The sequence below is a fragment of the Pantherophis guttatus genome, chromosome 18 (assembly GCF_059756535.1).
Source record: "Pantherophis guttatus breed Tessera chromosome 18, ASM5975653v1, whole genome shotgun sequence".
NCBI lineage: Eukaryota > Metazoa > Chordata > Lepidosauria > Squamata > Colubridae > Pantherophis > Pantherophis guttatus.
In genome coordinates this window covers 15,092,877-15,108,054 of record NC_142080.1, presented here as the reverse complement: position 1 = coordinate 15,108,054, position 15,178 = coordinate 15,092,877, and the positions used below count along the sequence as shown (strand labels likewise).

General features: G+C 42.5%; 1 protein-coding gene across 5 annotated transcripts in view; it reads right to left on the bottom strand.

Annotated features, from left to right (window-relative positions):
• Positions 1 to 15,178, bottom strand: part of LOC117670836 (V-type proton ATPase catalytic subunit A-like) — a 31,117-nt gene that overhangs the window by 13,464 nt on the left and 2,475 nt on the right. For 2 of the 5 annotated variants that reach the window (XM_087881163.1, XM_034426303.2), the window contains exons 2-10: positions 13,620 to 13,680; positions 9,704 to 9,911; positions 8,971 to 9,108; positions 6,420 to 6,548; positions 5,377 to 5,591; positions 4,447 to 4,584; positions 3,270 to 3,421; positions 2,258 to 2,420; positions 581 to 689 (exon numbers count right to left, since the gene is read on the bottom strand). In XM_087881163.1, the coding sequence (XP_087737289.1) occupies positions 581 to 689; positions 2,258 to 2,420; positions 3,270 to 3,421; positions 4,447 to 4,584; positions 5,377 to 5,591; positions 6,420 to 6,548; positions 8,971 to 9,052 (988 nt within the window). In that variant the 5' untranslated portion in view covers positions 9,053 to 9,108; positions 9,704 to 9,911; positions 13,620 to 13,680. Of the gene's footprint in view, positions 1 to 580; positions 690 to 2,257; positions 2,421 to 3,269; positions 3,422 to 4,446; positions 4,585 to 5,376; positions 5,592 to 6,419; positions 6,549 to 8,970; positions 9,109 to 9,703; positions 10,064 to 13,619; positions 13,681 to 14,744; positions 14,814 to 15,178 lie in introns of all 5 variants that reach the window. The other 3 variants (XM_087881164.1, XM_034426302.2, XM_087881165.1) reach the window with 3 other exon arrangements.

The following is a 15,178-nucleotide window of genomic DNA, read 5'->3' as shown; positions in this document are numbered from 1 at the left end:
CGTCACAGCACTCCTGTGGTTACATGATCAAAATTCAGCCATATCTTTAGGAGAGCTGTAAGGTCCCAGGTTCGTGTGATGGCCACTTGCAACCTTCCCAGCCAACAAGCAAAGTAAATTGGGGGTTTGCTTAACAGCTGCAGTGATTTGCTTAATGACTATGGGAAAAAAAGGTCGTAAAATTGGGCATGACCCATTAACCACTCCCTTGCTTAACAACCAGAAATTCTGGCCCCAATTGTGGTCATAAGTAAATCATTTTTTCCAGGGCCATTGTAACTTGGAATGGTCACTGAACAAATAAATGTAAGTCGAGGACCATTGAAAATACACTGTGGGAATTCAGCCTTAAACTGTCTTAACAAGTTGTAGATCCAACCATTTCTCTTTCTTAATCTGTTTTTTAGGATTTAGCAGTGGGGAACCAACTTTGATCCAAAGAGAATCTTTTAGCAAAAAACAGGACAATTTTTAATTCATGAAGTTTTTAAGTTTTAAAAATTGCTTTGGAAGCCCTTCCCATGGTTGTGGTTCTCGGGGGGGGGGAGGGGAATGGGGGTGGCTTGAAAAAGCCCCTCACCCGTGTAAATAGAGGCTTCCCGAGCAGCCACGGGCATATTGGAGGTATTGGCCACCAGCGAGGTCCTTTTCATGATGGTCTCCGTCTTCCCATCTACTTCCATGGTGAGCTAGGAGGATGAGAGCAGAATAATGGGAAATGGGGGGAGAGATGGGGGCGGGTGAGGAGGAAGTCAAGGGAGGTAAGGCCAAAGAAAAGCCATGGCTTACAGCGGTATTTTTCAGCCAGAGCCATTTTAAGGCATGTGGACTTCAACTCCCAGAATTCCCCAGCCAGCATACTCTGCAACTCTGGGAAGTTGAAGGGAACTCTGGGAGCTGAAGTCCACCCATTTACAGATGCAGAGGTTGAGAAACACTGAGCTAGCTTTCCAAAATTGAAAGGGGATATTCTGGGAGTTGAAGTCCATCTATGCTGGCTGAGGAATTTTGAGAGTTGAAGTCCACCCATCTTAAAATGACAACAATTTGAGAAACACTGATATCTAATATTCTTATATAAAACATTATATGCTATCCCTAAAACCCAAAAACCTAGGATGATCACAAATAAAAATTTGGATCATGACATTTTGATCTCCAAATACTTTGCATATCTTTCTTAAAGACAAAAATAATTATAACAGAATAACAGCGTTGGAAGGAACCTTGGTCCAACCCCCCCCTGCTCTGGCAGAAAACCCTATACCATTTCAGACAAATGGCTGTCCAATTTTCTTCTTGAAGACCTCCAGTGTCAGAGCACCTACAACTTCTGGTGGCAAGTGGTTCCACTGGTTAATTGTTCTCACTGTCAGGAAATTTCTCCTTATTTTCAGGTTGAATCTCTCCTTGTTCAGTTTCCATCCATTATTCCTCGGTGCTTTGGAGAATAGGTTCTTTGTAACAACCCCTCAAATACTGGAAAACTGCTATCATGTCACCCCGGTCCAATCCTTCTTTTCTCTAGACTAGCCAGACCCAGTTCCTGAAACCATTCATCCTATGTTTGAGCCTGCAGTCCCCTCATCATCCTGGTTGCTCTTCTCTGTACTTTTTCCAGAGTCTCAACATCTTTTTTATAGTGTGGTGACCAAAACTGGGTGCAGGATTCCAGATGTGGCCTTACTAAGGCATTATAGAGTGGTATTAACAATTCACATGATCTTGATCCTATATGATTTTTTAAGCTGATCCATGAGAACTGATAGAAGAGCAGAATTGTTTTCCTCCGAAGCCTCCCCCTGTCCTTCCAGCCCATGATCCACCATTTCCACCAAGGAAAAGGGAGTCCTGCACCCAGATGAAGAACAACAGTGGTTCTGTCAAGCTTGGGGGATTAGGGAGAGAGAGATTGCAATGTGCATTCCAGACGATAACAAGGAACTGTCTAATGGGAACCAAGGACGTTCCAGCAGGTATCTGCCAGAGTGGTGGAGGTTTTCCAATAACAATTCCTGGACGCCTAATTGGACAATGTGACCTGCACTAATGGCGGGAGGGATGATTCTATACTTTAATTATATTGAATTGCCCGGGAATTAGCCAGAGCTGGTTTTCTTTTCATGCTGTGCTTATGTAATCATGTATTCAATAAAGCTTTGCATTAAGAGATCAGATTGTCTCGTCAGCGCTTGTTGGGTTAGATTCATCAGTTGGAACCTTGACAGTTTCTTGCTGATGTCCCTGCCATCCTCACCTCGGGAAAGTCCCTGAGCACCTCAGACATCTCGTTCCCACGCTCTCCGCAGCCCACATAGATGATGACATCACTGTTGGAGTATTTGGACAGAGACTGGGAGATGACCGTCTTCCCACATCCAAAGGCACCTGGGATGGCTGTGGTGCCACCTTGGACACACCTGAAGAGGAGGGCAGAAGGAGGGACCCCTCATTCAACTTTTAATGAGATCCATTCAGCCAATGACTGGATTCATCCAACCACTGAACCATAAAGAACCAACCACACCCTTGGACAAAGGAATCCAGTTTCTCCTGCAACTAGGATTTATTGGTTAAACCATGGTTAACACAACCAATGGGCCCTTCTGAGAGAGTGGCTGAATTTCTATGTACTTCCTATGGCAAAGGTTGTCCTTGACTTAAATCCATTCATTTAGTGACCATTCGAAGTGACAATTTATGGCCATTTTTCATACTGACAACTGTTGCAGCATCTCCATGGTCACATGATCAAAATTCAAACGCTTGGCTACTGATTCACATTTATGACGGTTCCATTGTCCCAAGGTCATGTGATCCCCTTTTGCGACCTTTAGACAAGCAAAGTCAGATTCGCTTTAATGACTGTCTGATTCATCTAACAACGACATGACTTGGGTTAAACAACCCCGGTGAAACGGAGCAGAAAATTTGATCTGGTCAGTGATTACTCACTTAGTGAATGCATCGCTAAGCGACCAAAATTCCAGTCCCAATTTTGCTCGTAAGTTGAGGACTCCCTGCATAACTTTAGAATCTCTTGCAAATTTAGCAATCGGAGTTCGATTTGAAGTCCTCCTTCATTTCAAGGATCTTGAAAAACAGGGATGGGCAGCTATGGTCCTTTGATGACTCTGGACTTCAACTCCCAGCATTCCTGAGCCAGCAGAGCTCAGAGTTGAAGCAGAGTTGAAGTCCACAGGTCATAAAGGGGTCAGAGTAGCCCACCCATGCCGAACCTTCCCTTTTTCACAAAAATGATGGCTTACGGAAAGAGCGCATCCAGAACTCTCTGGCCAGTAAGCAGTGGATGATTGGCCGGGAGCTTCTCGGACACCGGACGGATCTGCCGGACGGGCCAGACTTGCATCATGGTCAGTTTCTCCTTGACACCCTCGAAGTCAAGCTCCAACACTATGTCCTTTTGGGGAGGAAGACCCAGATGAGAAGAACAAGGGGTTATGGGCAGGAAGTGTTTGCCAAGGGTTCAGATCTTGTTTTGACTCAACTCCCTGAAAAAGACAGCTTTCCTTGACCAAATCTAATTTTGTCCTTAGTTTTTCAGCCTTGGTGGACTACAGATAGGTGGACTTCAACGGCCAGAATTCCGGGAGCTGAAGTCCACGTATTTTCAGAGTCTGAGATAGCGTTCTCCCAGGGGGATGGGTGAAATCACTTTATAGAACATAGAATCATATAGTTGGAAGGGATCTTGGTGGTCTTCTACTCCAACCCCTTGGTCAAGCAGAACACCTTATACATTCCAAAAAAGTGGCTGTCCAGTCTCTTCTTAAAAACCTCCAGTGATGGAGAAGAACCCATAACTTTTGAAGGCAACTTCTGTTCCACTGGTTGATTGTTTTCACTGTCAGGAAATTTCTCCTTATTTCCAGGTTGAATCTCTCTTTAATATCCTTCCATTCATTGTTTCTAGTCTTGCCTTCTGGTGCTCAAAATAATACTTTGAAACACCCCCCCCCCTTTCTCTGGGGCAGCCCCTCAAATACTGGAAGACCACTGCCATGTCCCCCCAATTCTTCTTTTTATTAAACTAAATATACCCAATTCCTGCAACCGTTCTTCATATGTTTTAGCCCCAAGCCCCCTTCTTGCTCTTCTTTGCACTCTTTCTAGAGTCTCAGTATCTATTTTGTATCATGGTGACCAGAACTGGACACAGTATTCTAAGTGTGATCTGACCAGTGCAGCATAAAGCGATCCTATCAGGGCCCTGTTTGCTGGCAATTCAGATCCCCTTCCTTGAGATTGCTGGAAACTTTCAAGAAGAGACTGGGCTGCCATCTGCAAGAAATGGTGTAGGTTCTACTACTTGGGTGGAAAGTTGGACTACATGACCTACAAGGTTCCTTCCAACTCTGTTAATCTGTTCTCATCCTGTTCTCTCCACCTGGGGCTGAACCATCACTCTGCAGAGACACCACTTACCGAAATGTCGTAGTTCCCAGCCGGGGCAACGTGAGTGACGGTGCCACGGCTTCGGGGTGGCACCATGATTAGATGCTTGATGAGGGAATTTTCATGCACCATCCCATAAATGTCCCCTCCAGTTAAATGGCTCCCAACCTAAAAAGAAAAGGAACGCTGCTTTAAACACTTTTGATGCTCTGGAGCAGGGGTCTCCAACCTTGGCAACTTTAAGACTTGTGGACTTGTGGCAAAGCTGGCTGAGGAATTCTGGAAATCGAAGTCCACAAGTCTTAAAGTTGCCAAGGTTGGAGACCCCTGCTTCGCTGGCTGAGGAATTCCGGCAGTTGAAGTCCACAATTCTTAAAGTTGCCAAAGTTGGAGACCCCTGCTCTGGAGAAGCAGCTAACCATTTTTCTACGGATGAAAGAAAGCACTTCTCCATTTGTGATTTTATTTTTTTTGCAAATTTCCATCCCTTTTCCCAGGTTCTAAAAAGCCAATGACAGCTGGTCCTTGACTTACAACCACAATTTGATCCCAAAATTCCTGTTGTTAAGTGATTTCACCCCATTTTACGACCTTTCTTGCCACAGTTGTTAAGCAAATCACTATAGTAACATGGTTGTTAAGTGAAACTGGCTTCCCCACTGTCTTTGCTTGATGGAAGGTTGCAAAAAGGGGGATCACATGACCCCGGGACACTGCAACTGTCATAAATACGTGTCAAGTGTCTGAATTTTGACCATGGGGATTCTTGCAACGATCGTATCCTATGGCGTTTTTTTCAGTGCTGCTGTAACTTCGAACTAACTTCACTAAATGAACTGTTGTAAGTTGAGGACCTGTATGGTCTGGCTTGAGCAGTTTGCTTTCCCTGAAATAGATCTGAAGCCAACATGGATGGAGGATCCCAAATGCCCCTTCCCTGCACGGCTGTTTGTCTCGTACCCGGATGTTGGAACTCGGCTTAAAGTCCCACTTCAGGTCTTGGGATAAAGCGGAGATGTTGATCCCTCGGGGAATGTAGATGCTCTTGGTAAGGTCGGTGATGTCCTTCAGAGGACGCTGGATCCCATCAAAGATGGAGCCCATGATCCCAGGGCCAAGAACCACGGAGAGCGGCTTCCCCGTTCGCAGCACAGGGTCCCCCACGCAGACCCCCGCTACAGGGACGGCTCAGGAAAAAGAGGCGTGCACGGCAGGGGAAAAAAGGAGAAAGATTCTCTGGAAAGAGTCTCTGGTAGGGAAACGAGACATTTTGGGGAGGGGAAGGCCACATCCTGGCTTAATCCTGGTTTAATCCTGGCTTAAACCCTGTCTACAGAGATTGTCTTGTCATGCAAGAGCAGAAAGCTGAGACACCTGAGGTTTTCCATCTTTCTTGAGGTTTTGACAATTAGATTGACTTGGCTGTTAGAGAAATGGTTTGAATTTGCTAGAAATTTAAAGCCAAAAGGTTGCAACTTTCCTTGCCTTCTATTGCACGGGAAAAAAATTAGACTTATTCTTTTTTTTTTAATCTTTGCACCTTTACCCTTTGTTATCATCCATCTTTCTTGACTTCTGCTTCTCTTTGTATTTTATCTTGTAATAAACGTTAATAAAACTCTCTTTTAAAAAGAGGATTTCAATCTCGTTTCCAGGCATGTAACAAATGAACTCTTGAAAACCTCCAAGGATGGAACTGAAAAGAAGTTTCCTGACAGTTAGAACAATTAATCAGTGGAACAACTTGCCTCCAGAAGTTGTAAATGCTCCAACACTAGAAATTTTTAAGAAGAGATTGAATAACTATTTTTTTTGAAATGCTATAGGGTTTCCTGCCTAAACAGGGGGTTGGACTAGAAGACCTCCAAGGTCCCTTCCAACTCTGTTATTCTATTCTAATCTATGGAGCACCTACAACTCTACCTACTGCAAGAAAGGGAGACCCTGGAAATGAAGAGTTAGCAAAATTGGACAAGGAAAACGAGATTTCCCCAGAAGGATACATGTCTCCTCGTACACTTGGATGGTGGCCAGGTCTCCGTCCAGCCGGATTATCTCGCCCACCAATTCGAAGTGGCCAACACGGACCAGCTCATACATCGCAGCACCGGCCATCTTGCAGGCAATCACGACTGTTGGGAAATTTTTAAAAATAGGTATTTTTAGCAGACAAAATAAGATACTTGAATATGCTGCAGAAGAGAAAATAATCTATTGGAGACAGGATAAACTTACCAGTGCTTCTCAGCCAATTGAAGATGGGTGGACTTCAACTCCCAGAATTTCCCAGCCAGCTGGCTGGGGAATCCTGGGAGTTGAAGTCCACCCATCTTCAAGTAGCCAAGGTTGAGAAACACAGACATTAGCCAACATCTAAATAGGGATTATCTACATTTCAGCCTCCACCTTCATCAGGCTGACTTCTAACCAACATTCAAAACCCAGCAATAAATTAGCAGTCGCTCTTAGACTATCCCAACCATGCTTGAGAAATTGTGTCCAAGATTTTATTTTAAACAGTTTCAAGGTCCAAGGGGTAGTGACATCCTTAATTTTCTTTAAAACTACTTAAAGAATCTCAACTATTTTCAGACTATTCTCCTTCTTGTATGGAATCTCTGTTTATCCCCCTGGACTGTCCGTTAGATTTATATCTCATCTTAATTTCTCCAAAATCCTCTAGTATGGTATTCTTATATATAGTTTTTTTGGATTTTAGATTTGATTTTTGTAAATAAACTGAGGGTTTAAACCCAGCACCCAAACAGACAGGGAAGATTCAAAGACCACTAGATGGCACTCAGGAGCCTCTGTTCTTTTATTTTAAAGAAATAAAAATTAAGAAAATTTTCAAGTCTTTGGTAGCCAATTCTTACCCAATCTCTACGTTAAATTTGCACTCTTTGCAGTTTAGAAATGCTAGTAAAAAGTGTGGGAGGGAAGCAGCTTAATAATAATGCAAAACGACACACAAAATTGACTTCTGCTTGCATCTGCTTGCTGCTTGCATCAAAGAGGTTGAGACTAGAAAAAGTGGAAAGAAGAGCAACTAAGATGGTTAAGGGTCTGGAGAGTAAAACATTTGAAGAACAGTTGCAGGATTTGGGTTGGGCCAGTCTAGAGAAAAAAAGAATTAGGTTAATAATGCTGCTAACATGATAGCAGCATTCCAGCCAGGGGCTGCCCCAAAGAAGAGGGGTCAACCTATTCTCCAAAGCACCTGAAGTCAGAATAAGAAGCAATGAATGGAAACTAATCAAGGGGAGAAGCAACTAAGGAGAAACTTCCTAACAGTGAGAACAATAAACCAGTGGAACAGCTTGCCACCAGAAATTGTGGGCGGTCCACCACTGGAAGCTTTTAAGAAGAGACTGGGCAGCCACTTGTCTGAAATGGTATAAGGTCTCCTGCTTGAGCAGGGGGCTGGACTAGATGACCTCCAAGGTCCCTTCCAACTCTGTTACTGTTACTGTTTAGGTAAAATCTAGGCAGCTGCCTTTAAGCAATAGATTATGATTTGGTACTGGGGTCTCCAAAAATCCCTTTTCCCTTACTATATATTCTATGTAATCAGCCTCTAATCCCAGTGGGTTTTCAACCAAAAACAAATTTAAAACTAGCTGAAAAGATTTCTAATCCTTGCAAAGTGTGTGTGTGGGGGGGGGATGTAATATATCTGTCCTGGATTAGGAAAACCTTTGAGAAAATTCCAGCTAGCTGATAGGATGTTATAACTCATGCCAGAGATGGGATGAAACAGCCTCATTGCAATTTTTATGAGAATGTGATTTAAGGTCAGTTTAACACTTTTGACCCTGCTGCAGCATTGAAAGGCAGGATAAGAAATGAAATAAGCAGGTAATGAAAAATGAGAACATCAAACATAGACTCACAGGGGTGGAAGGGACCTCAGAGGTCTTCTAGTCCAACCTCCTGCTCATGAAGGAGACCTCACTGCATTCTGAACAAATGGCTGTCCAACTTCTTCTTAAAAGCCTCCTGTGAGGGAGCACCCACAACTTCTGGAGGGAAGACATTTCACTGGTTGATTGTTCTCACTGTCAGGAAATTTCTCCTTCATTCCATGTTGGATCTCTCCTTGATAATTTTTCATCCAATAACACAGGATATTTGTAGTTCAGTGTTGATGGCTTTCTTGCAGACATGTTATTATCCAAACTAGATAACATAATTGACTAGCCTAACTGATGATGTTACTTGGTCTGCAAGAAAACCACCATACTCAGAGAGCATCAGTCCTACTCCTCCTGCCACACTCCCTTCTAGCACTGATGATGTTACCTAGTTGGGACATGAAACATCTGCAAGAAAATAGCCAAGCTCAGAGAGCACCAAGGACCCCTCAAGTTTCCTTCTACTGCTTCTGGTCCTGCCCTCAGGTGCCCTCAGGTCAACTTCTTTTCTCTGTGACAGCCCCTCAAGCACTGGAAAACAGCTATCATGTCACCCCTAGTCCTACTCACTCCTTGTTCTCATTCACCATTTTTCCACTGCAGATAGTTAAAAGGCTTCTTTGGTTCTCAGCCAACCTACCAGGCCCAGAGACGCCATGGACAAACCCCAGTTCATTCTCCTTTTCCGCATCCCCAATCTTGGGAAGCTCAGAGAAATCCATCGCTCCCGTGGGTCAATTAAGGCAGCCTGATCCCAGTTCTACGACGACTGCAAGCTCTGTAGTAAAAACCATCAGACATAAAATAAGGCAATGAAAACAGGAGGATTTAAAAAAAAACTTTCTTACTCTTCTTTCAGTGAAGGGACCAACCCCACCCCCCAAGGACTCCTAGTTTGTGATTTGGGTGGCCAAATTTTGGAGCTTCTGAGTCTCAGAGGGTCAGGAACATCAGAGGCCTTCTAGCCCAACCCTTTGCTCATGGCAGGAGAACTTATACCATTCCATTCAAATGGTTGTCCAGTAAATTTCTCCTTAGTTCTATGGTTCCTTCTCTCCTTGATTAATTTTCACCCGTTACTTCTTGTCCAGCTTCCAGGTGTTTTGGAGAATAATTTGACCCCCTCTTGTTTGTGGCAGCCCCTTAAATACTGGAAGATTGCAATCATGACACCCCTAATCCTTCTTTTCATTAAACTAGACATACCCAATTCTTTCTAGTCTCAACATCTTTTTTATATCGTGGTAACCAAATTGGACACAGTATATCATCCTGAGTGAATGCATAAGAAATGGAATTATAGGAAATAATGCCCATTAAAGTCTGATTTTCCTCCAGCCTTGCTTTGCCTTCTTAAGTCAAGCTCATCTTACCATTAGGAAGGTGGAAATTTTTCTGGGAGTTGGCACCACCTGCTCGGTATGTGCTTTCCTTTCCTCCAGCAGTTAAGTAAGGTGAGATGCCTGCTCTGTCTTCAGCAGGAAGCAGAGGGGTTCTGATGGAGGATAAGGGACTTGCCGATTCCTCCAAGCCAGTTCTGACCTTAGTAGGCACCCAGGATCTGGAAGGGGCTGGAGGGCACTGGAAGAGAGAGACACAACCAAGCTTTCTCGGCAACAGAAAACCACTCCCTGTGTGTGTAGTGTCAACAACCTGGCCTCCTATGGCATACTTCACCACAGCAGAAACCCTGACCTTCAAATCTTCCCCATTAAGGGAACCTTTTCCTACACCTGTTTGTGAAAGAGAAATAACATTTCTGCATGCAGGTATTTCAAGCAAAGGAGAGGATAGGTTATGCAGAATACAAAATAACAGAGTTAAAAGGGACCTTGGAGGTCTCCTAGTCCAACCCCCATGTAGAGCAGGAGAATTCTAGATCTTTCTGGACAAATGGCTGTCAGATCTCTTCTTCCCAGCTTGCTGAACCCAGTTAAAATAATTAATTTATTTTGGGGCTCGCACAAAATCCTGAACTGTAATCTAATAACCAACTGGATTGTCATGACATGATGAAGGTGTCCTGATCAGGGTTAATCCTTCTAATCTTCAAAAACTAAGATGAAAATTTCATATATTTTTTTCAGTTTGAAGGAAAAAGTCCAGCTGCAAACAAAACTAAATAAATTCTTCTCTTTAAGATTAGGATGGTTTTGTTGTTATAGTAAGGTGACCAGATTTTAACATTGGTAAAGAGGGACATTGTGGGCGTGGCTTATTTTGTGGGCGTGGCTAGCTGGTCATGTGACCGGGTGGGCGTGGCTAGCTGGTCATGTGACTGGGTGGGCATGGCTAGCTGGTCATGTGACCGGGTGGCCATGGCTATGTCTATAGGGTAAGGTGAACAGATTTTAACATTGGTAAGAAGGACACCATTGTGGGCGTGACTTATTGTGTGGGCGTGGCTTGGAGGCCATGTGACTGGGTGGGCGTGGCTAGTTGGTCATGTGACCGGGTGGCCATGGCTATGTGTATAGGGACTACTCAGAGGGCTGAAAAGTCATTTCTGACAGGTCCTCACACTTTTGACTGGTCCTCACACTTATGACCATCCTCACATTTATGCCCGTGCAGTATTCTTAACAACCATGTCACTCATTTCACAACTGCTTCTCTTCACCATGGTGACAAGATAGGGCAAAAATGTAAAATGTGAGGACAGTCGTAAGTTCGAGGACTGGTCAAAAGTGTGAGGACCAGTCAAAAATAACTTTTTCAGCCCTCTGAGTAGTCCATATGCACAAAAGGACTAACCAGAGGGCTGAAAAAAGTCATTTCTGTCAGGTCCTCGCACTTTTGACTGGTCCTCACACTTATGACCATCCTCATATTTATGCCCATGCAGCATTCTTAACAACCATGTCACTCATTTCACAACTGCTTCTCTTCACCATGATGACAAGATAGGGCAAAAATGTAAAATGTGAGGACAGTCGTAAGTTCGAGGACTGGTCAAAAGTGTGAGGACCAGTCAAAAATAACTTTTTCAGCCCTCTGAGTAGTCCATATGCACAAAAGGACTAACCAGAGGGCTGAAAAAAGTCATTTCTGACAGGTCCTCGCACTTTTGACTGGTCCTCACACTTATGACCATCCTCACATTTATGCCCATGCAGCATCCTTAACAACCATGTCACTCATTTCACAACTGCTTCTCTTCACCATGGTGATAAGATAGGGCAAAAAAAGTAAAATGTGAAGACAGTCGTAAGTTTGAGGACTGGTCAAAAGTGCGAGGACCAGTCAAAAATAACTTTTTCAGCCCTCTGAGTAGTCCATATGCATAAAAGGATACAGCAATAGAGAGGGATGAAGGAAGGGAAGGGAAATTAGAGTAGGAGTGAAGGTAAGAGGGGGAGGAAGAGAGGAGGAGAAGGAGAAAGGAAGAGGAAGTAGGGAGGAGAAGAAGAAGGGGAGGAAGAGAAAGTAAGAAGGAAAGAAAAGAGAGAGGTGGTAGGTTTGAGGAGAAAGATTGCTGTACAATAAAAAAGATGAAAGGGAAGAAAGCCAACCCCAAACAAATATAAAGATATTAAGATAAAGAATGAATTGTTAAACTTTAAAGAATAAAAAAGAACAAATATGAATAAATAACAATAATTAGAAATACACATACAAACATACAATGTATTTTCTTTGAACAGAGTATTTGGCCGGTTCACAAATTTAAACAGTGTTTAGTCACTTCAATTAAATTTACAATTTCTATATTTCCTTTTTGCCATATTTATTCCTCATCTATTTTTTTAAAAAAACCAATATTACCCTTCATCCTCATCTCTAATCTTAATCAAATTCAATTTTTCCCTTCTATTCTATATTATACCCCTTCCCATTGTCATCTATTTTTATATCCATCCTCACATTGTTTAATTATGTAATTATGTAATACAGTTGTTTAATACAAATTCAACATTTTAATATAAATCAATTAGTTATAAAACTATCTTTTTTGTATATTAATCAATATGAACATGAATATTCCAATTATTTCCATGCAATCCAATTTCTTACAAATCAATTAATTATATTTACCAATAATAATAAACCAAATAATTTCCCCCATATATTCCTCTGAACCACAACTTAAACATTTCTGCTTTCAACACAATATACAATTAATAGTATCTCAATTATTACAATTTCCTAGTTAAATACAGCTTTTTTTTCTTTTGTGTTTTAAAATCTTGAACTCTCCTCCTAAATTTCCCATTGTTTGCAGTTTTTCACCTACCTTTTTTGGGGAGGAAAAATAAAAATAAAAATAAATCTCTCTCTGCCTCATTTTGTCACGTTGCACCAAAGATCCTGGTTTCGGTTTCGTTTCTGCAGCTTAGCTAGGGGGAAAAAAAACTGCTTCAGGAACTCTTTACACTGATTGCCTGTAGGGCGGCCCTTTGAAGCAAGAGTTTAAACAGTTTTTTTTTCTTCTAGCCATCAGCTGGGGCTTAAGAGGCAGCGGGACTCAGGAGGCAGAATGAAAAATCGGGACTTTTTTGAAACACCGCGGGACGCGGGACAAATTGCTAAAAATCGGGACTGTCCCGCCAAAAGCGGGACGTCTGGTCACCTTATGTTATAGAAATCACTGGTGGTTTTCAAAAATAGCCTAGACAACCATTTGACCAGGTTTGTATGAGATCTCCTTCCTTGGGAAGGGGTTGGATTAAATGACCTCCAAGGTCCTTTCCACCTCTAGGATTCAGTGAATCTAAATGGCTTGAAATATTTAGAAATGTAGAGCAAAAGGTTTAGGGTCTCATTCTTTTTTTTATTCTACTGCACTGAAAAAAGAATCAGAAGCCACATTTTTTTTTCATTCTTTTTATCTCTCTTTGCACCTTTCTTGTTCTCTTTTAATTTGCTGAAGTTCTGTTTGTATTTGTATTTTATTCTACAACACACTTTAATAAAACATGGCGGGGGGGGGGGAAGTAACCCTAAGGGATGATTTCAGCCAGAGGCAGCTTTTTCTGGTATTGTAAGGCAGGAGAATGTCAAATTTGGCAGAGAATGTCTGTTCAAGGTGACTCTTAAACCTACACTGTTTATGGAGACTGTATTAGAGCAAACAAACAAAAATCCAGTTTTTTCTAACAAATGGCATATTATTTTATTTTATTTTTTGTGATTCAGCTGGCATCTGTCCTGAAGCCATTTTAGCCACAGGAGGAAAGAAAAGAAGCTGGTTTCTGAGCCTTGGGTGGCTTTGCATATTTGTACATTTTTGCCTATTTTGTAAAAGCATGGAAAAATAACAAATGAGGAGCAGCTGATTAGGGTACAAACCAGAGGGAGAAATGAGATCCTTGCTTTGCAACGACGCAGGATTCTAATGGCATTTCATCCTCTAGAAGAGACAAGGAGAGGAAGTTTTAATATTTAGCATTCTGACACCTTTATGATTTGTTTAATGTAAATCTACCAAGAGGATCACACCAAAACCCATCGGTCAAAAATAGTTTCCCACTTCTGCTTTATTTTCAGTGTTTCAAAGCTTGGCCACTCTAAGATGGGTGGACTTCAACTCCCATAATTCCCTAGTCAGCATGATTTAATTGTATGGATTTCAGCTCCCAGAATTCCCCAACCAACTTGCTTTAAGATGGGTGGACTTCAGCTCCCAGAATTCCCTAGTCAGCATGATTTAATTGTATGGAGTTCAATTCCCAGAATTCCCCAGTCAGCATGATTTAATTGTATGGATTTCAGCTCCCAGAATTCCCCAGCTGACCATGTCGGCTGGGGAATTCTGAGAGTTGAAGTCCACCGGTCTTAAAACTGCTGAAGCTGAAAAACACTGCTGTCATTTGCGTCTCAAAGCAAAAATATGAGGGGGGGAAAACCTCCCCACATGCTCAGAGACGCAGGACAGTCCCCCCTCTCCGCTTCTGCACACCTGTTGTGGATTTAATAAGACCAACACAACTTTTCTGGGTTAATCAGAGACAATGTATATTGCGCAATAGGTTAAAAGCTCTGTACATGAAGCATTGAACAAAGACAGAAATTAGGTACAATGGTTTTTATACCCTTCTAGACAAAGGATTCTGTTAACTCAGCAGTTTATGTGATCATATACATTTGTCATATTGTCATATTGACACTTCTCAATTACCGTTTCATTTTATTCTTTGCCAACAGTCATAATTCTTTTTGCCAATTACTGAAGCATAGATTCAAATTATCTCTTGTTAATATTACATGTGGTCATACTTGATCTCTTTAACCTTCATACTGTATATCACCAAATGTCTCTTATCTCTGACAACTGAGGGGCCCCTTCTGAATGTTTCTACTTCAAAGGAATTCTCTCCTTTCAACTGGAGATAATTGGCTTCCCTCAAACAAGCACATTTCCTTTCTTAAAGAGGGCCCTTCAGTGATCATCCAGCTGGACTCGCATTTACCTACCTACATTACACCCACAACTGGAACACCAACACATTTTGCATGGAGGCTCCCTAACTAACTGAGCAGGGCCTGTTTTCCATGGCAAACAAAAAGAGAGAAGGGCTCAAAATCAGCCTTTGGCACTTCCTGGAAAATAATAATAATAAAAACAGGAGGCCTGCAAAAACAGGGCAATGCTGTGCTGCCTTGGAGGGCTCCAGTCTGAAAAGCCTCTCTGCATATGCCCAGAGACTCCCAGATTATCATTATCACCCACCCACACCTCCATCCTACTCCATCAGCTTGTCTCCCTGCATGGCCACTTTTGCCAGTGATCTGCAGTGGCATTAATGCAGTCGTGCCCCTTGCACTACAACTCCCATGCTCCCCAGCTCCTGCGCTTGGGAGAGGGGACTGAAGTCCACACCCCTGAAAGCAAAGATTTGGGGCGGAAA